Genomic DNA, 20,053 nt, shown 5'->3' with positions numbered 1-20,053 from the left:
AAAAGGAATAAAAGCTTTTATGGATAAAGAAGTGGGAGTCCTAGGTGGTAACCATTGTTTCTGCAGATATTTTCCATTTTGTGTCATTTCTAAATACTTACTCATCTGTGCATCGACCATCATTGAAATACAGTACATTATTGAGAACTGAAGGTACATACATTTACTATAAATATTTATCTTGCATACACTGTGCACATATGTGGTTTTCATCAGCTTCAAATATCCTGGAAGTTTCTGACTGCCCCCTTTTGTGAATACCAGTCTGTGGACTGCATATGTGGTAACACAATCCAGAAACTAGTCTTCAGTTCTAGCTCTGTCAGAGATCTCAACTTGCTTGACCGTGTGTGAGGGAACCACGCCTAGTGTGTGTTCCTTTTGCCTTTGAGTGCTACTGTCACACAGATTCCTGTCAAATAAATAGAGCTCAGTTTAAAGACCATTTTGATCAGGCACGTGAGGAAATGATTAACTCATTCTCTTTGGTCATTGTTGACTGGCATCAATATTTTCCACAGTCTTTGCTCTTCAGGTATCTTGGGTATCTAAACAACTATACTAGAAACAACTATATTAGAAACACATTTGGAAGCATGGACCACTTGAAATACGTGTTAAAAATCTAAGGTTCACATTCAGGATTTAGGGTTCTGATTTAAGGGTCCTCTAGCCTTATTATTAACTTACAAGAAACACACCAGGCTCTGATCATCTTTTCCTTTGACATTTTGGTTACCTACTCTGTTAGATTATCCAAATGAAAGTATCAACTGGTTGTTTCTTCTTCCCATTCCAGCAATACCATGTTGGTGGATGAAAAGAAAAAAGGTGGTACAAAAACATTTAATGGTAAAGTCAGATTCAAGAGAAGCAGAAGAAAGAAACCTAATTGCTGCACTTTTAACACACATGTTTTCCATAGACGGCTGGTTTTCTTCAATTTTCGTAATTACAATTTCAGGCAGCATCTCTCTACTCCAGTACGGTTATCCCATTTGTGGGTTACCCATTTCCTGTGCATTTCCTTCCTCCGGCCCACCTCTTGGCCACATGAACATTACTGCATGTCACAAACGATACCACAGGTGGCCAGAGCAGGTTTTGAAAAAGAAAAAATGAAATGGAAATCTGTCAAAGTTACTTTGTGTTAAATTAAAATATTTGGTCAGGAAAGGCCCAAACTCTTGGCCAGAATGAGACTTCTGAAAAACGTAGAAATTTCAGAAATCCACCCTATTTCTCTCATGATCGTCTCTGTTAACCAAGCATTAGCTGGTGTGATATTGCTGAAGTGGTTGGAACAGTAAACATAATGGCAGGTTTGAACTTGGAAACGTAGTGAAGATATACTCTCATTTCTGCTGTGTAATTAATTAACCAATGTTTACTGAAGTCCTAGGTTAGACTGAGTTCTAGGGGCTCGTAATCAAGGAGACAAAATTGACACACAAGATTCAGCAGTCAACAACAGTTCAGCAGAATTCAGTGAGTAGGGGTTGGATTGTGTAGAACAGAATGTGTGTGTGTGTGTGTGTGTGTTGCCTAAGTTCATGGAAGGGGAAGAGACAGACGGAAGGCTGGAGAACTCAAGAAGACTTTGTAGGAGGAGGTAGGACCTGAGCTGTGCCTGGAAAACTGAGGAGAGATGGGGAGAGTAGAATTTGGATCAGCGGGGGACAGAGTACAGTAGTAGAGTGTGTGTTGGCCTGAAGTGCCAGAAAGAAGTCAAGAAGGTGGGAGAAAGATGCAAATGTTCATAAAGCATTCTCTATTCTCTATGAAACTGGTATTATCTGTGATGAAAAATGGGTACACTCTTTGTTAGAATGAATCCCTGAAACTACTCCTGTGTTTATACCATTCAACAAAGGCAGTCTCATTTGGGGAATAAATTAATCAACAAATTCATGTTAGGGGGCGTTAGAGGTGTCTGTCACTAGTTAGCATCTGATTTTGAGGGGCAAAGTTTGGAAAGAGATGAGCTTCCATTTAGGTTGTACTTAGAATAAAAGCCAAGTTGGGGCTACAATGCCCTAGATGATCTGACCTCACTTCCCCTTCTAGTGGGCTTCTTGCCATTCTCCCTCATTCACTAGGATTCAGCAATACCCCGCCTTCTTTCTCTTTCTTCAGTGTGCTAAGCCCTGTCCCTCCTTACAGTCTTTGCATTTGTTGTGTCCTTTGCCAAGACGCTTGTCTCTGGCTCTTAGGCAGACCAACTCTTTCTCATCAGTCAGGTCTCAGCTGACATTTCACTGTCTCAGAGACTGGAGTCTTTCTGACCACAAAAGTGTCACTAAAGTGGTGTGCTCAGACCCCTGCATTCAGGTATCGCCATCTGTAATTCTGTAAAACATAGGAGTGCTCCGAGTGGTCTCATTTGTTTATTTATTTATTATCTGTACCTCCTCTTTAGAGGGGTCATCAGGACAGGGACCTTATTCACTGCCATATCCCAGCACGTAGTAGGTGCTTGATGAAATATGTGTTGGATGAATCAATGGCAGTGGGGTCTCCATCATGCTTAGCGCATACAAAGCTCACATTCTCTTCCGCTCCCGAAGTGCTAAACTGTTACAGAGCAGGAAGAAAGTAGTGAATGGTGAAAGACCTGGGGTGGCTCTGTTGCTATGGCATTATGTTACAGCACATTTCTCTCCCTTTGTTTGTCTGCTGAGTCTTAAGAACCTGGAAAACACACCACTTAGAGGGATATTTCAAAGAGATGGACTTTGAAGGAACAATTGTGTAGGTTGGACAAAGGCTAGTAAATTATATCAGGAAAAGCTACTGGTTTAATTCATTTCTCAATATGTTTGTGTGTTGTCACCATTGTGGAATGAAATGACTACCCATAATGAGCTAAGGTTCAATGTTTCTATATAAACCTTGAAGCCCTCACATGCATTTTCCTGCGGAGGTCACCTTTCTGTACTTGACACTATTCTTCTTTCCCTTCTCAAAGTAGCCCTGAATGAGTGTTGACCCCCTACAAACTATGGTCCAACAGCCATTGTTACTCTATTGAAGGAAGTTTGAAGAAGCTGTTATTATTTCTCGTTCATGGGTTTCTCACAGCAGCACACCACTGGCTGACACTGCCTGAGTTAGCTCTTTGTAGCTGAATCAGCTTCTAGGTGCCTGGTGAAGAAATCATAAGGCTTTGTTCTTCAGTTACTTAGTTTGGATTTATAAATGAAATGCTACATAGTGCCTTTTTATGTGTCAATAATATACACTAACAGTAAAATGATGCATCCGTTATTCTGTTGTTGAGATATACTTCATTTTATTATGTTTTCCCAAAGGATCTATGGTATTAGAACAGGGCAGAGCTAGCAGAAGAGACTTCTATTTCGCTTGCCTTCCCCACATCTATCCTTCCCACCTCCCCTTGTGATCCTGCTGGAGTCTCCTGTGTCCTTCTACTCAACCAGGCAGTCCACCAAATTTTTGTTAATTTAATGCATTATCTTAACAAGTAGGTAATTCTCTCATCTCTTCACTATTGAGTAACTGCAAAGTCCACTTCTCCCTCTTCCTCCTTTAGCATTGCAGTGACAACACGCATCCTTGCCAATCGGACATGAATATTGAAGGCGCCTGGAAGAGAGGCTACACGGGAAAGAACATTGTGGTCACCATCCTGGACGACGGCATTGAGAGAACCCATCCGGATCTGATGCAGAACTATGTGAGTGTTTGCTGTGGTCAGAACACCTTCCCTCCTTGGAAGCAAGGGAGCTCATGTTAGGATTATCAAAAAGGGGGAAAACTGAAAAATGCAGCTAACACGTACAATAGGTTCTGCGCGCTGCTCGCATCTTGTGAAAGATGTGCTCTCGGAGTACAGGAAGCGTGAGATAATGATTTCAACTCTCAGTGCTTCTGATGTTCTGATGACAGAAAGCAGGTGATACAGTAGCAGAAACCCCACCACCAACACCATCTGCTACTGATGACAACTGCTCTTCTCAACAGTTCATCAAGGCAGCCAGACAACATTCTTTGTTTCTTTCATGGAGAAAAGTGTACTCAGAACTTTTCTCAAGGTATTCTGCTGTTCTCTTTCTCTCTCTGCCTCTCCTTTTTAAAGTACAGTGATAATCAGTCTCCCAGTAGTCCTTAGGAATCAGTCAATTCCCTTTCTTAAGAAAGAACCATGATTCCAGGACTTAGAGAGAACAGAAGATGAGCCCAAGATCACAGAGCAAGCAAAAGTGCTGAAGCTCCGTGCTTTCATTGAAAACCATGGTCTTGATACCCGGTGCTCAGTGTGTTGGTAGCCTGTTCCTGGACACAGGGGTCAGTTTCTGCCCCTAGAGCCTCTGGGTCCCCTCTTTCCCTGTGATATTCACTGCCCGGAAATGTGTCAATGACCCCTGTGTCCTCTGTTCTCCAAACTTATCCATTCCATCGGCTTCTCCTCCTTAAGTTGGGTTAAAAGTGTCATAATTATCTCCCAATATGCTGTTCTCTATCTGTTGCTAATTTGTGTTTCCTGACACCTTGGTGTTCTCCCTAAAATATTTCTCTTGTTTCTAAAGAGCCTGCAATGACTCCCTATTATCTGCAGATAAAACTCTCTGATCCCCATGAGAGCTCAGCGGAAACTCCTCGTGGATCCCACATACACCCATGTCTCCTGAATTCTCTAACTTCTTTTCTGTTGACAACTATTTCCACCCAGGAACAATGATATTGCTGCAAACCCACTTAAACTGCACTCACTTTTACCCATGTCCCTCTCTATTCCTCCGTGGTTCCTTTTAATTCCCAAATTTTGGCTGCGTGAGTTTTCCTAAATTGTATTTCACGTTGGTATTGAAAAAAATTGATCTTAAATTGGATGATGTTCTATCAGCTTACAAGTTTCTCTTATATTCTGGAAAATATAAGCAGCTCTAAATCACAGTGAAGCCCACTTCCCTTTACAGGACTCGTATTGACCCTTTAGGAGGAAAGTCATAGACCAGGCGGGAAGCTTTGCCCTCTGTTTAAGGAGGGGCCCCACAGAAAACCCTGGGCTATAACTGGGAAGACACATCTCCTCAAATTTTTCTCTTCTATATTCCACTTCATCGTCATTAAGGGAGGGTCTTCAGCAAGCCCAGCCCATCCCACTGTGCCCTGAGCCAGCAGAGAATTCTGAGATGTGCCCTGCCCATTGGTTCCCTCTGCACATCCGCACAGAGGAGTTGCCATCCTAGCATGCCCACTGCCTCTCTCTGCTGTTTGCTCCTCAGTAACTGCTGGATACCCCAGTGGCCCTGAGGGATGTTGTCCTGGCCTTACTCAGAGTGGACGTGGCCTTTTCCTTAAGGACGAGAGTCACAGAAAGGGACACGATGTCCTGTTGAATTCTGATCTCTCTCTCTCTCTGTCCGTCTCTTTCACTGACAGTCTTCGGCATGGGAAGGCTTAATTTCTCTGCACAATGGGAATCACTGTGTGTGTCTGTCTCTGTGAACTTCTCGTCTCTGGCCTCGCACCTACTGCTTCAGCTTCTCATGAAACCATTTAGGTAGAAATTGCCGTAAAGTCTCTCGAATGTTTCTTTCTTGTTTGCTCAATCTCACTTATTTCATGACTCTTAATCTCTCTTAATTTTCCTTTTGTCACTAACCTGAAAAGACTCCATTTTATCTTTGCAAGTAAAATACTTCCAAGTCACTTCCTCGGCACATCAGAAGCTACCACTGGCGCACACAGTCACCCATATTTCTGACCCACAAAGACCTTCCTTCACCAGTTACACCCATTATCGTATTACATTTCCATCGACTTCAACTACTTTTCCTTGCAATAGTCTATTCTGTTGCCCATTTTGTTTCAAAAATTCAGCCAAGAAACTTCACAAAATTAATTTTTTACAATGAAATATTGAAACAGTTTTCCCTGAACTAGGTGATTTTCCCTAAGGTTAAAAAAAAAAGAGGGACCGCAAATTCATTTAGTTCTCATTTGAACAAAACGTTCAAGTGGCTGCTCTCAGCCTGCCTCCAAGCACACTCAGATAAACCTGGATCTCTTCACAGCACAGAATCTTAGAGCTGAAAAGGGAACTTCAGCTCAATCTCTTCATTTGATAGGGTAGAAACTGAGGCCTGAAAACTAAAGCGAGTTGGCCAAGGTTATATAAAGCACAGAACTGTGGCTACTTATCTCCTAGCAAAGAAGTCTTTCTTGTCATATGTGAAGAGATTTTTTTTAATGGGGTGTTCTGCTCCCCACTATATAGGAATGTATTTGATTAAATACAAATAGCTTTAACCTAATTGTGATTGCATTCTTCACCTTTTTTCTTTTTTTTCCCCTTTGAAAGAAAATTCTCCATAATTTATCTGTGTAATTAGCAGTACTGGTGCCCTCTCAGTTCTCCTAGAGAAAATCATGTTGGATGGAGTGTCAGATGGCCTGGGTTTCAGTCTTGGTCCCACAGGCAGTTCGGTGGTCTTCTGCTTCCTTTTTTTTAAAAAAAAAACTTTAAAAACGATTTTTTTAATTAGTTTATTGCAGTAACATTGGTTTAACATTATATAAATTTCAGGTGTACATCATTATATTTTGACTTGTGTATAGACAACATCATGGTCACCCCCAGAAGTCTAGGTGCCATCTGTCACCATACATATGTGCCCCTTTATCCTTTTTTGCCCTCCCCCCTCCCCCTTCCCCCTGGTAACCACCAATCTGTAAAATTGGTAAGTTACACTAGAGACACGCCCTTTGTGCCGTAATGCCCACTAAGGGCAGCTGCAGGGCCCCCTCTGTATGGGAAGAAGCGACTTACCACCTTTATATGAAATATGTATTTTGCTTAATTCCCCCAAACATTTCTGACTTTGTATATTACAAATTATTTTCAGAAACAAGAGGCTTTGATAAAGATGGAAAACAAAGACAGCATTTGTTTTCACTAAAACTGATGGGGAATTATCATAAAGCATCTGAAAATTCAAATCGTCCTAAATTCGTTCTATCTAGTGACATAAATTTGAATGATGGAACAATTCAGTAAGTTCTTTTTAGTAATTTGGAGATTTTCACAATCATTTTTAAAAGCAAACTATTAAACCCAACTTTGGTTTCAGAGACACTTTGGCCTCATTTTGAAACCCTGGCGTATAATAAAACTGTTCATTAATTTGGTTGGGGCAAAAGGCCATCAGCCTTAGTAAGAAGTCTGAACTGTAGACTCTTTTATAGTAGATAAAACATCTGAAACCAGACAAGTATTGTCTAATGCAGGTCCCAAGATACCTGATATAGTAAATTTCTAACACTGATTTTTAATTGGCTTGCCAATTATTCATGGATGATTTTTGTCTTCAGAAAAACGTTTGAATTATGATAAGGAATTTGCACACTCAGGAAATGAAGTAAGGAATAGATGGAGAGTCCATGACGAATAACTCACTTTCCTGTGGGTGCTACAGGAGTCCTTCACAGAAAAGGTGGTAATTGAGGACATCTTTGCAGGAATTGGGTAAGGGGCCCGTTCTAGGTATGAGGGAAAAAGTGCTGGCAAGAGTGGACTGGACACTTCTTTGGTCCGTGGAGAGTATTTTTTCCCCTTAAGGGGTAAAAACACAACATGGATTATTACTGAACGTGGCATCCTGACACCACCGAACCATGAGTGTATTATTTAACATAATTACTCTTGCAGAAATGTGTTTAAGAATGCATGAGCCTTCGGGTTACTGGCTAATTAATGAATGTCCGTCTCCTTTCTCTTGCTCTCTCCTCTGTGGCCATAGGATGCTCTGGCAAGTTGTGACGTGAATGGGAATGACTTGGATCCAATGCCTCGTTATGATGCAAGCAACGAGAACAAGTAAGGCTCAAGTGAGGGGTGGCTGGCGTGTGGCTGGCAAGGAGCTTTGTTTTCTGCTCTTGCTGAGGGAAGTAATTTTTTTTTTCTTAGAAATCCTTGGTAACAAACGATCCCTAATTTGCTCCAAGATAAACAAGTCTCTCTCCACTGAAGCTTCTTGGTAATAAAAAGGGGTGGTTGACGTAATAAGAATGGTTGCAGAGAGAACTCTGGGGAATGACTCAGCATTTCCAGATCTTAAGGGTGCAGCTGGGGAATATTGCCCCTCATGTGGTAATTGGCTCATGACCCATTTGTTGAGGATGAGGGTGCTAAAGGGAGAGGCTAAACAAAGTACCCCCAAAAAGAGTTACTTTATTTTGTTAAATTCAGTAAATATCATTGAACACTGTGCTGGAGGTCTCTGCCAATTCCTATTTTTGCTGCTGCTTTTCTCCCGTCTCCTCTGTAGTGAATGTGTCTCCTACTGATACACCTGAAATGCCTGTGAGGTTTGCCACGTGTGGAGCACGTTGCCTTTCTTATCTCCACAGTCAAGAGCCATAGAAACCCATTTAACCACATTTACACTTTCCAGTTAGTACAGTAGTCTTTGTGAAAGCAAGTGAAAATGCACCTCCATTTGATAACATAAAATATCCTAACATTCCTCAGAAAGTAAATGGGAATGCTTTTTTAGGTTTATGATGACCCAGATTCTCTAAAAGATTAGTAGATATTTCTAATCTCTAGATCACATTAACTTTTTTCCTTTTACTGCAAAGCTTCTCTAGGATAATGCTATGATTTAGATACTATAACTTGAAATTTTATTTACATGTTTTAGTTTGAGATCGCAGAAGTTTCAAAGAGAGGTGTTTTGCCCACTTATTATGTACTATTTCCAGTCTGTGTTCTTCTTTCGGGAAAAATTTCTCAGCTAGTATTATTTGATTAAAGAAGTCACTAAGTTTAGCTTAAAAAAACAACCTAGATAATTATGACTGTGCATCGATTTTTTTCTTTCTTTCTCTTTTTACCATCTACAAAGAAGCTTCAAAATGTTACTGTGGAAAATATGCTGTTTGTTAATATTAACAACTGAGTGTTGTGAGTGGTGAAAGTATTAATGTGCAAATTAATGTAGATAGAATTTTCCAGAACTTTCTAAACAAAAAGAGAAAGAGATCTAAATTAAAATGGATACTTTTCTTTTAGAACTGTTCATTAGTGACTAGATTACACGGTTTAAAGTTATAGTGAATTTCACACAAAGGCTTATAATTTGAGACAATCCGTGCTAATGCATTCAACCTAATTTGCAAACTAGCGTGAAACACTGAGGAAGAAACTTGAAGCTTCAGTACTTAAAAGTCACCACTGATAAATTTCAATATGTAATCCATTCTGCTATAATGCAATATATGCATTCCCGCAAATACTCTTACTCTGCAAAATCTAAAGCCACGGAATAATAAGAAAATGAAGTAGGGGCTCAACACTAAAAATCTTCACCAGTGACACAAACACGAAGATCATAGGGACCTATTAAAAATAATAGCCCAGTTTTATCCATGTTAAATGGTTAAGAAATGTATAAAATTATAATAACTGTGGCACTTTATGTTGAAAAAGACATGAAGTTTGCTTGTGCAAGCGTGTGCCCATTATATCTACTCCTACTCACAGGCCTGACGTTCTGTATGCAAGAGAAAAAGAGTAAGAGGAAATAAGAGATGACGATTAAAATCTTAAAGAAGAACACAGAATAGAGAGGAAAATTATGAAATAGCTTGAGAGGAAAGGGGAAAATTAAGCAGAATGGAGGACACCTCCCAGGATGGCTTTCGGAAGTGTGGCAGCTTGCAAGTTACTGTGAAGAAGAAGGAGGGTTACCTAAAATCAAAGAGGAGATAGCCACACAGATGTGGACAAGTGTGGACCGTTGTGCTCCTGAGGACGATAGTAACTCTGTGGGTTTTGTGTCTTCCTACCAGGCTCAGTACAGCTAGGTGTTTTCTACATTCACCTAGAGTTTTGGGGACAAAATTGTGCGTAAACAAATGCAAATTTTGCGTTATGCTCAAATTCTTCTCTAATATATCAATGGTATTGGAAAAAATTCATATTTTCAGGGCAAATGTTATAGGAGAACTGACTATACTATGTTCACTGACTTTTCATAGGCTCCCTTTTAAAAACTGTGTTCTTTGTGAAGATTCCTTTTAAACTTGGCTGCTTCCCAAGACGTTTGTTCAAGAAGCATCACCGTGGTCCCACTCACTCTGGGCTATTCTAGTGTGTCCTGTTTCGCCCCGTTCTAAGCACTGTCCATGGTTCTTGGAGTACAGTGTGGGTTTGATTGATTATTGGAGGATGCAGGTATTGTTCCTGTCTTGACAGTGAAAGATGGCATTTTCAGAGGTGCAACACCAGCAGTCCATACCAGTCACCTGGGACATCAGGTGTCCCTTTATATCTTCTCAAAAGTTGATGCCTGATTTTTTTTTTTTGGCCAACCACAAGCTTTTATTCAGGCATTTAGGGTTAAAGTATCCTCTCTGCTCACTAGACCATAACTATAGGTATGATTGATGGATCTGTCTTTAAGCGTGCATCCAGAGACAGATAAAATCTGTTTGAATAGATGTCACCTGGCCTCAGGAAATAAGAGTGGGTTTGTAGTTTAGAAAAGTTGGCTTTTAGCCTTGGTTCTCCTTGATTAGTTTTATGGTCTTTGGGTCTAACTACTCTGAGCTTTAGTTACTTGTTTTTAATCTCTAAAATAGACATAATAATACCTCTAAAGAGTAGCAATAAAGTTTGTAAAACACCAAGCATACTGCTGACTATGTAATAGGTGCTAGATAATTATAGCTATAATTATAATTGCGTTCTCTTCCCATATCCAGTTCTTGAGAAATAATCAGTTAAAAATTATAAGTATCTCAAAATATACATGCCAATGGCCATTTCAAATTTAAATTAAGACTTGGAGGTCTTTGTGTATTTCCAAGGTTAGAGGTTTGGATAGGTCTTTTTGCTTCTTTAGGATCTGAGAGCTATGAATCGTTCAATCTACAGTAAATCTGCTTTTCTTTAATTCCATTTCCCCATCTCCCGCAGTGGAGCAGGAGTCCTTGAATTTAATGTAAGATAGCGAAGAGGAGGAATTTCTAATCATCATCAGAATGGGGAAGTTGAGGCATATTCTAGGCAAGGGTCTCCTCATTGTACAATCTGACCAGTAGGCTTCAGAGCATATCTGGAATTACTTGACACTTGGCTACATTTGTTCATTCATTCAGCAGCTATTCATTGAGACCCTGCTTTGTGAATGGTTCTGTGCTAAATGCTTGGGGGATACAATGATGAAATAATATAGGCTGCCAACTAATGGGCTGAATTGGGAGATGACTTAGTAAGAAGCTGTAACACCCGAAGGGTTGTTAGTACTAAGAGAGAATGTACCCTCACAACTTTATGCAAATCATATCTCTTAGATGTAACATGGTTACATTTCTAGTGCTAACGCTTTGGGGTAAAGGTAATTGCCTCTGAAGTTCAAAAGTTATAAAAATTCCTTTCTTGTCACTTCTTCAAGTGCCCAAATGGTGTTGTGTGTCAGACCTAAATAACTGATGCTAAAGAAATACCGTTATTAGAGGAGACCATAAAACCTATTCTCCCGTTCAGCTGTGCCTCCATTCATATTAGCTTGCCAAATAAAGCTGCCTGTATTGTTCCAGGCTTAAAATAGAAAATACCTCCCCGTAAATGAAACAGTCTCCTGGCATTTCATACCACTACTCCTATTTCTGATAAATGAATTATTGATGTCTGAGTTAGATCGTCCCTTCCCTAGGTTGCTTCTTGTTAAATGTTCCCTCTGCTTAAAAGTCATAGCAGCATATCTAGTGAGAGATGAGACAATGGCGTTATATTATGAATGTGTGATATGTGGGCCTAGAATCTAATTCCTTTTCAAAATAAACCAACCCATAGGTTAAAGACTCATTTTCCAAAAGGAATGGATTTTTCATTTTGTTTCTTATCTCTGTTTCCAAGAAGATTTAACCGGGGTGGATGGAAGCACATTTCTTTTTTTTTTTTAAAGATTTTTTATTTTTCCTTTTTCTCCCCAAAGCCCCCCGGCACATAGCTGTATATTCTTCGTTGTGGGTCCTTCTAGTTGTGGCATGTGGGATGCCGCCCCAGCGTGGCTTGATGAGCAGTGCCATGCCCGCGCCCAGGACTCGAACCAACGAAACACCGGGCCGCCTGCAGCAGAGCGCACGAACTTAACCACTGGGCCACGGGGCCAGCCCCGGAAGCACATTTCTTTTTGTTATTTAGTCTCCTTTCACACATAATTTCTGGTTTTAAGAAAGTTGTCATGTTGCCGAAACGGAAGTGTGTGTGGCTTTCTCTTATTCTTGCAGACGACAACTGTTATCAGGAGCTGGTGTTCCAAAGCAAAGCCAATGGATGTAGTCAGTGTTTTCTGATTATACAGGAAATATTTTAACTCAATGTTAGAGAAAAGAAAAAGACACTTTAGATCTATGATCTTAATGCTTCTTAATGTAGAAGCATTATTTCTTCATACACAGGATGTAGTTAAATATGTTAAGATAAAATTATCCTATAGCTAAGTAGGTCGGACAAAACCTACCAAAGAAAAGTAGGGCCATTATCAGAGACTGATTTATATTTCCAAATATGTTCAAAAGCTTTCCTCTAATCCTTTTGCAAAATAACATCTATAGTATACTACACAGTAGTTACTTGGCCCGTGATTATCAAAGGGATATGTGTAATGTTGACTACAAATGTACGTACTTGATGTTTAATGTATACAAAACAGTCAGTAGTGAAAAATACCTGACACTTTTTGTATACAGCCATAGATTTCATGTCCATGAAAGAATCTGCAATGAATATTTTAGAAAATTCTTTTCTATCATATGGGTTCGTGATGCAGTGCATTGAGATAAGTAACATTTTTGATCCTCTTTTAGATTCTGGGAAGTGGGCCGGGTCTGGGTTCTCACAGAAAGTTGTAGTACAATAGGAGAAGGCTCTCTTGGACCAGAAGCCAGCCATCGCTCTCCTTTCCCCTCGACGTCCATTACTCACCAAGTCCTGACAGTTCTCACCATTGAAGTCCTCCTCTTTAATAGCTCTCCAAAGACTTCAACACCCTCATCCATCCCTCCACACTAGCCTTCTGTTAGTCTCTCCCCCTTCTCTCACCTGCATCCTTGTAAAATCTCCTAAACGGTTTCCCTGTCTCCACTCTCACCCCATCCTGCTGCCCAAGTGATATTTCTGAACCAAAATAAGAACATTAAAATCCTTTAATGTCTTGACATTTTGTTAACAATATAAGACCTCCATGAGCCCACTCCTCCGTCATCATTGTCTGCTCTGCTCTGTATCCACATTTCCTCCCACTTTATCTATCAGCCCTACAGGACTTGTGGAGTTCCCTGAGTGTGCCACAACTGTTGATGGTGGTGCCCTCCACCATCTGCACCTGCGTAATTCCCCCTCCTCTTTCAACTCAGGTCACTTTCCTGCGATGCTTTCACTCACCTCTCTGATCTGAGCTGGATGCTTTCTAGTAAGTTTTCACAGCACCTGTGAACTGACTTCTTTTAGAAACCTTTCCTATTGTAGATGGGGGTCACACTTACCAAGGAAGGGAATAGAGAGGCAAGAACAGATACTGAGATGATTTCCAGTTTAGTTTGGGATATAAAATGTCTGTTTGGTCCTACTTAACAATAATTACAAGAGTATCAACCTTGATTGGCTCATCTAGATGAATTAACAAAATGTCTCACAAAGTAGTAACTATTAAATAGTGTTATATATAGTGCATCTTCGTGCCAGATATCTTTTTTCTGACCCTTCACCCTGCTCTGTACCCCAGAAAGCTGATCTCTAGGGATGGTGTTAACAGGCTCCCTTGCCCTCTGGCTTCCCATTGGCTTTGGCTAATGGAAGGCTCAGCCAGGAGATCAGTGGGGTGCAGGAGAGTGAAGAAGAGGTATTTATTCTCTGCCCTCTCCTTGCTGGGCCATGGGGGTTAGCTGCATCCCTGAAGGTCATAACTCCTGTGAGGTGGCCCTAAAGCTGACCTCCTAAGAGCTGCCCTTTATGGGTATCAATAACCACTTCCTCCTTAAGGCTCCTTAGAGCTAGGGGTTCCCAGTGTTGCTAGTTCAGAACACTGCTGTACTCCCTATTGGTTCCCCAAACCCTGCTGGCATCTTTATATGAGTCCCTTGAAGAAATTTTTCTCATGCTACCCAGTATATAAGAGCCCAGGGTTTCCTGATTGGCCCCTGATAGACACAGGTATGTTAGTCCTTTAGCCTGGTATCTTTGATAGAGTAAAAGGGAAAATGTTCGGACACTTCTAAGAAAGAAAATAAATAGATTCATAGCATTTGGCTAAGTGGCTGTCTATTCTTTAATGAGAATAAATACAGAAAATGGTTCTCTAATTTTGAATTTCTATATTCCTGTCACCTGAAGTGTAAATATTCATTTTTAGAAAACAATGCATTAATTATTCCAGGGATTATAATCATGCTAATGCAGTCTTTGGACCCCTTTGTTCTTCCCTTTGTCAATTTTGGGGACACAGTCTCCTGGGGCTCTCAGTAAGAGTTTTGATAAAGGGTCTGATTGATGCTATAGGTTAACATGAGATTTGGGTATAATTTATGCTAACCCCGTGTACTATTGACATGAATAATTGATAATTCCTTCAATTTAAATTTCTTATTTAAAAAACAAACTCACAAACTCCTGAGGCCTCTGAAGCAGATGGAAATTGCAGTAAGGGAAAGAGATAAGTATCCTTTAATAATGGATTAAGCATTTGAGCAGGGTTTCCAGACAGATATATTTATTTATCTTTCTCTTTTAATCTTCTCCTCTGACCTCCACCTTGGGTCCTTATATTTTCTTCTGTGTCCTTGTATCCACACATATGGAAACTTCAGAGCATGGAGACCTTGAGAGGCCAGTGCTGGCACTGTATTATTTGTACTGCTACAGAGCATTAGAGAAGCATCTGCGAACTTTCAAATGGGATCAGCCAGTGGACGCTCGTGTTAGTTCTGAGCAAGAGGGCAAACTGAGGCGAGAAAGAGCCCTTATTTGCTTTCTCTCACTCCCTGTATGGTTACCAGAAGAAGCAGGTGCTAAAAAAAGAATCAAATTGCAAACTGGCTGATTGTTCATTTCAATATTATCCAGATATTGTTGAGATATCAAATGCCTTTCTATTCAAATCAATTGCCTTCTTAGTGAAGGAACTAAAGTTAGAATGTTGTTTTTACAAGGTAAAAAAGATGTCATAATTTTTATGTTTTAACAGTTCAGTTAATTACAATAGAAGCCTGTTGTTCCACTGTACTTTGTGTGTGTTTAGTATCAGTGGTAGGTGTGCACTTCAATTACAATCCTTAATAAAGGGTGAAAAGGTAGAAAACATGTCCTTTAGATGAGGACCTATTTGATTAATTCTCATAAAATAGGTCACCAAGGAAGGCAAGGTGATAGAGTAAAAAATGTTCTGCCTTCAGATGCGGCCTGGGTACCATCCCAGCCATGTTGCTCACTCTATCTGTGGCCTTGGAGAAGCATTCGCATCAGAGCCTCCTTTGTCACATCAGTAGCTCACCCTCTCTATTGAACTTAAAGAAACGACCCCCAAATCTAAGTCTACTTGACTATATTTTAATGCAATGGAAGCAACTGCTAATAAAATTTCACATCTGCGTGTTGTCTCATTCACTGCTCACAGCAACCCAGTTCAGGGAGAAGGTCTAGAGAGGTGAGATAAAGTGCCTAATGTCACCGACTGGCAGAGTCAGAATTTGAGCTCATTTGTTCCCACACCATCTATTTACCTGCGTAGCTAAATTAATCTGTAGTCGAGTAGATGAGAAATTAATTCCTGTGTTGAGCACATGCTTCAGTAAGTTTGCTACCTTTGGAGAGCTGTAATCACCAGAATGCTACACCACTGTGTTCAGTAAGCACTTAATAACCCGGCTCTACTAAGTGCTGGTATTCAGAGCCCTGTTTCTCCAGAGAGAGGGGATTGGTCCATAATAATTGCCACCACTTTATGTGCTTGTGACTTTGAACAAGTAACAAAGATCACTTACTACAGAAAGTGCTGACATAAATTGGACTTCACAATGGTATTTGTTCTCTGGAAATAAATGAAGGCCACCCAAATGAAATGAGAAGCTGTTTGTTGAGAGCCTGCTGTAGGAAAGGAGTCAGCTACCATCACTGGAAGAGACTCAATGGCAAACTCAGGAGTGGGAAAGCTTTATAGTAAAAAAAACAAAAAGGAAGGCTTCAGGTATGGTCTGATCAGAAGTCAGCATGGGGAAGCCGGAGCTTGAGTCTCTGTTCTCAAACAATTCTACTAGTATATATTAATAGCTTTTTTTGTTAAATTAAATTTGAATGAGTAACACGTAGTCATAATGTAAGTAAATATTTTGGGAAACTACATAAAAGTACTCTTACTATTATTATAAAGGGTGGTAAGTAATAAGATAAAGTTTTAGTCTAATTCTCAGAGGGTAGGTAGTTTTCATATTTCTCTAAATGGAAATATGGACTATTTTAAGTTGGAATCACATAAACTAGGAGGTACTGTCCCAGTTTTTGCACTTAAATGACAACCCTTGAGAGTGCTCTGGAATTGTGGCTGTGCAAGAAAGATTCTCTGTAGGAGGAAAGACTGAACCCAAGGAGAGCCTGTGGGAATCGGAAACCTTCTCCTACCCTATGAAGGATATGGAGTCTTGTGGATGTCTCCTGCTTTGGAGGACTGTGGAGAATTCCCTTGCCTATAGAACACCTGAAATAGCTCGATGGAACTGAGAAGAGCAGTAGCCTACTTGTGATTTTCCAGCAGATTCCCCTGAATCTTCACTTTCTCCACCACATGGTCTCATCACACGCTGCTATCTCATGAATTTTAGAAAAGACTGACCTTTGTGAGTTGAGTTTACCTCTTCCTATTTTTAGATATCCCTACACTATTTGCATATAATTTACATATGCTAGTAAATGCATTTGAATTTGCATGAATTGCAGATAAAATACCTTGTTGGTGACATCCTGGGCTGAGATTAGCTGACTGCTAAGGATTTTATATGCCCTTTTTGCTCTTGGTTGGTTTTCCCTCCTTCTGAGGTTCATCCTCACAGGATCACACCACCACCCACACCTGTCCCAATTACCAAATATAGACTCTTATTTTCTCTCCAACCATCCAGTCTCACCTGTATCAGGTTGTCACTGATGCCTTTCTTTTTCTACCATCCTGATACCTTGATCTTCCCGTAAGCTCTAGCATAATGTTGTCATCATGCAGAGGAAGAAGCAGACATTTGTCTCTAGCACTTGCCCAGTCCTGGCAGTAGTTCACATAGTTTGTATGATGTCGTCTGACCAGAACTTGAGTTGTTCAGCAGTTTTAATTGTGACCTATGTTGTTAATTTTAACAGACATCTGACTCTTTCATAAAACTTATTTATTTTCTTCCTAAAGCAACCACAAGTCCCTTTAATGCTTTTCAAAGGAGTGGGAAACATTTGAAACAAAAACACTTGATTGTTTTTTTCTATCTCTTATCTATCCATCTTAGCATCACATAGGGAGTGTTAGGGGAAGTTAGGTGATGGAGAGCATCTGAGAAGGGACTAGGTTTAAACTGAAAAGATTAAAGAATTAGAGGACTTGACTTTGTTGAAATTTAATTCTAATAGAGGCAAAAGGGGTCCCCAAGTGAGGGACAATCTCAGAAGCAACTATTTCACAAGACCTATTTCACTGGTGTATTTGTAGGAGTGTTAATTTGTACTTGTTGACATCTTTGCAGTTCAAATGCAAATATGAGAAGGTATTCAGATAAGCCATTGCAGGTTTATTGAGTATTCTTTCTTTCATATTTATGACCATACATACTGTTTTTACATCTATTCATTCCATTTATCATCATCTAATTTTCTCATTGTGTTTCTATGAGCTTCGGTTAGAATCCCCATTGTAAAACTTATTTAAATTATAAGGGATGCTAACTCATGTTTAATTCATCCGGGTCGAAATAAAATACTCATTACCTCTTCATATCCGTTATCTTTTTTCCTTGTCTTTGATTAGGGAGATGCTGTTTCTTTGTATGCTAAGAAACTAAACTTTGTTAAGGATGCTGCTCGTATCTTAAATTCACATTCTTCTTACAAGATTTATAGGTTTCTGAAATCTGTATGAATATAACACACACGGATTTCCAAGGCATATATTTGGAATGAAACGGGAAAATGTATGTGGCAGAGGGAAGCCCAAGTAACTCTTTGCTAGATAAATTGTTTGATAACATTGAATAATCCTTTTATACACTGAGAGAATATTTGGAGCAATACCTATAAAATCTTCCTGTGCCGATACATGGACAAACACTGCATGTTGTTCATGCTTGAAAAGTTAGTGCTGTGTCATTATAATAATATACAAAACTCAGTAGACATGAGCTACTTATTCGGTTTTCCTGTGAGCAATTCTATAGCTTTGAGAAGCTTGGTATGTGATTTGGGAAAGGGAGCAGAGAAAACTTTGTCCCCCGAAGAATCCTTGGCTGCTTTTGCCTTGGGCTATAAACTCAGCAAAGTCTCAATAGAGGTCGGCAGGGCTACTATGTGTTCTCCATAAGAGAATGAGAAAAAAGAACAGATTTTCTGGCTCCCTTGACTGGCATTCGTCCTTCCAAGCCATCTCAGGTCTCACCTTCTCAAATACAGAGGAGCCATCTACTAAGAAGAATTTATCTAGAACTTTACAGATGGCAAAGCATTTTTACATGTATTCTCACTTGACTTGTACACATTCATGTCAGAGAGGTAGCAGGGAATTGTTTTGGTGCCCCAGTATCTGAATTATTTTTTTTTGTAGAAGGAATTTTCTGTTTTATGACTTTCAGTGGAGAGCCAAGACTCCTCTCCAGTATGGCAGTCGAAAATGCCAGAAACTGTTAACCTGCTCAGCCTCCCTTGCTCAAGTCTGGACCGTAGGCCAAGTGATCTAGATTCTACAACTCAGTAGCACTTGTGCAGGTAGTGGCCCAGAGGCCAGGGAAGCTCTCACTCACTTACGTGTGTCCTTCTCCCACTCTCTCAGCAGGTCTTTCTTCATAGAGCACCTATGTGTTTTCTTTTCTTTTTGGGGGTGGGGAGCCAGGGAGGCAGATTGGCCCTGAGCTAACATCTTTGCCAATCTTCCTCTATTTTCTATGTGAGATGCCACCACAGCATGGCTTGATGAGCAGTGTGTAGGTCTGTGCCTGGGATCTGAACCCGTGAACCCCAGGCTGCCAAAGCAGAGCATGTGAACTTAACCACTGTGCCACCAGGCCAGCCCCACTGTGTGTATTTCTTGATCCTTAGTCTCTCCCTTGGTTGTTTAGTGCTCCCAACAATTCTGAACTTCCCGATATCGTTTTAATAAACTGCTTGTCTGCTTAACTCAATTACAGCAAAGAACCTGAAATTAAATGTCATTATTGGTGCCCATTCTGTCCAGTGAAAGAAAGAAAAATTCAAGGCAGGTTCACAAAGCTTATGAAGGTGAATCTGATTTCCAAACTAATACTCTTTGTATCATGTAATTCACTCTTAGATGCTCTTCTTTTGAATATAGTGTTCATAAGCAATAGATACTTTTTAATTCATGGAAATAATTGTTAGTTTATGAGAGTTTAGTGCTTATTTTATGGCATATAGTTTCATTCAGAAAAGACTTCTTGAATACTTACTAGAATAGCATTTTGCTTTAATTATATCTTAAAAATCCAACTAGTGATATACTTACAGTATGTAGAAATTTAGCATTGATCCATCTCTTAACTAACACAGTATGACAATTAAAACAAACCGTTAGGCAGGATGTGATTCGGAGACCATTGGTTTTCCAAAAGTGTTTCATGGAACCCTACCTAGAGTCTGTTGCTGGATCTGACGAGGCTGCCCACGTGTCACTCAGGAGGCTGTGTGGAATGGGTGTAGCCCTCTCTTTCTCAACTAAAGCACTCCCCTTTAAAAAGTCTATAGTAAAATCTATTTCAGATGGTGGAATTTCTCCTAAAATTATATTTAAAGCAAAAAGTTCTGTTTATACAAAACAAACCA

The 20,053-nt window shown here is 40.0% G+C and overlaps 1 protein-coding gene across 6 annotated transcripts in view; it reads left to right on the top strand.

Annotated features, from left to right (window-relative positions):
• The window catches only part of PCSK5 (proprotein convertase subtilisin/kexin type 5), a 444,775-nt gene that overhangs the window by 115,363 nt on the left and 309,359 nt on the right, over positions 1-20,053 (top strand). For all 6 annotated transcript variants that reach the window (XR_011497225.1, XM_070495324.1, XM_044767585.2 and 3 more), the window contains exons 4-5: positions 3,554-3,697; positions 7,767-7,843. Coding sequence is in view for 5 of the 6 variants with exons in the window: in XM_070495324.1 (XP_070351425.1) it covers positions 3,554-3,697; positions 7,767-7,843 (221 nt within the window). In the remaining variant the exon portion in view is untranslated. The remainder of the gene's footprint in view (positions 1-3,553; positions 3,698-7,766; positions 7,844-20,053) is intronic.

Source organism: Equus asinus, chromosome 23, assembly GCF_041296235.1.
Source record: "Equus asinus isolate D_3611 breed Donkey chromosome 23, EquAss-T2T_v2, whole genome shotgun sequence".
Classification (NCBI taxonomy): domain Eukaryota; kingdom Metazoa; phylum Chordata; class Mammalia; order Perissodactyla; family Equidae; genus Equus; species Equus asinus.
The sequence above is the reverse complement of the archived record's forward strand: the minus strand, read 5'-3'. Positions and strand labels throughout refer to the sequence as shown.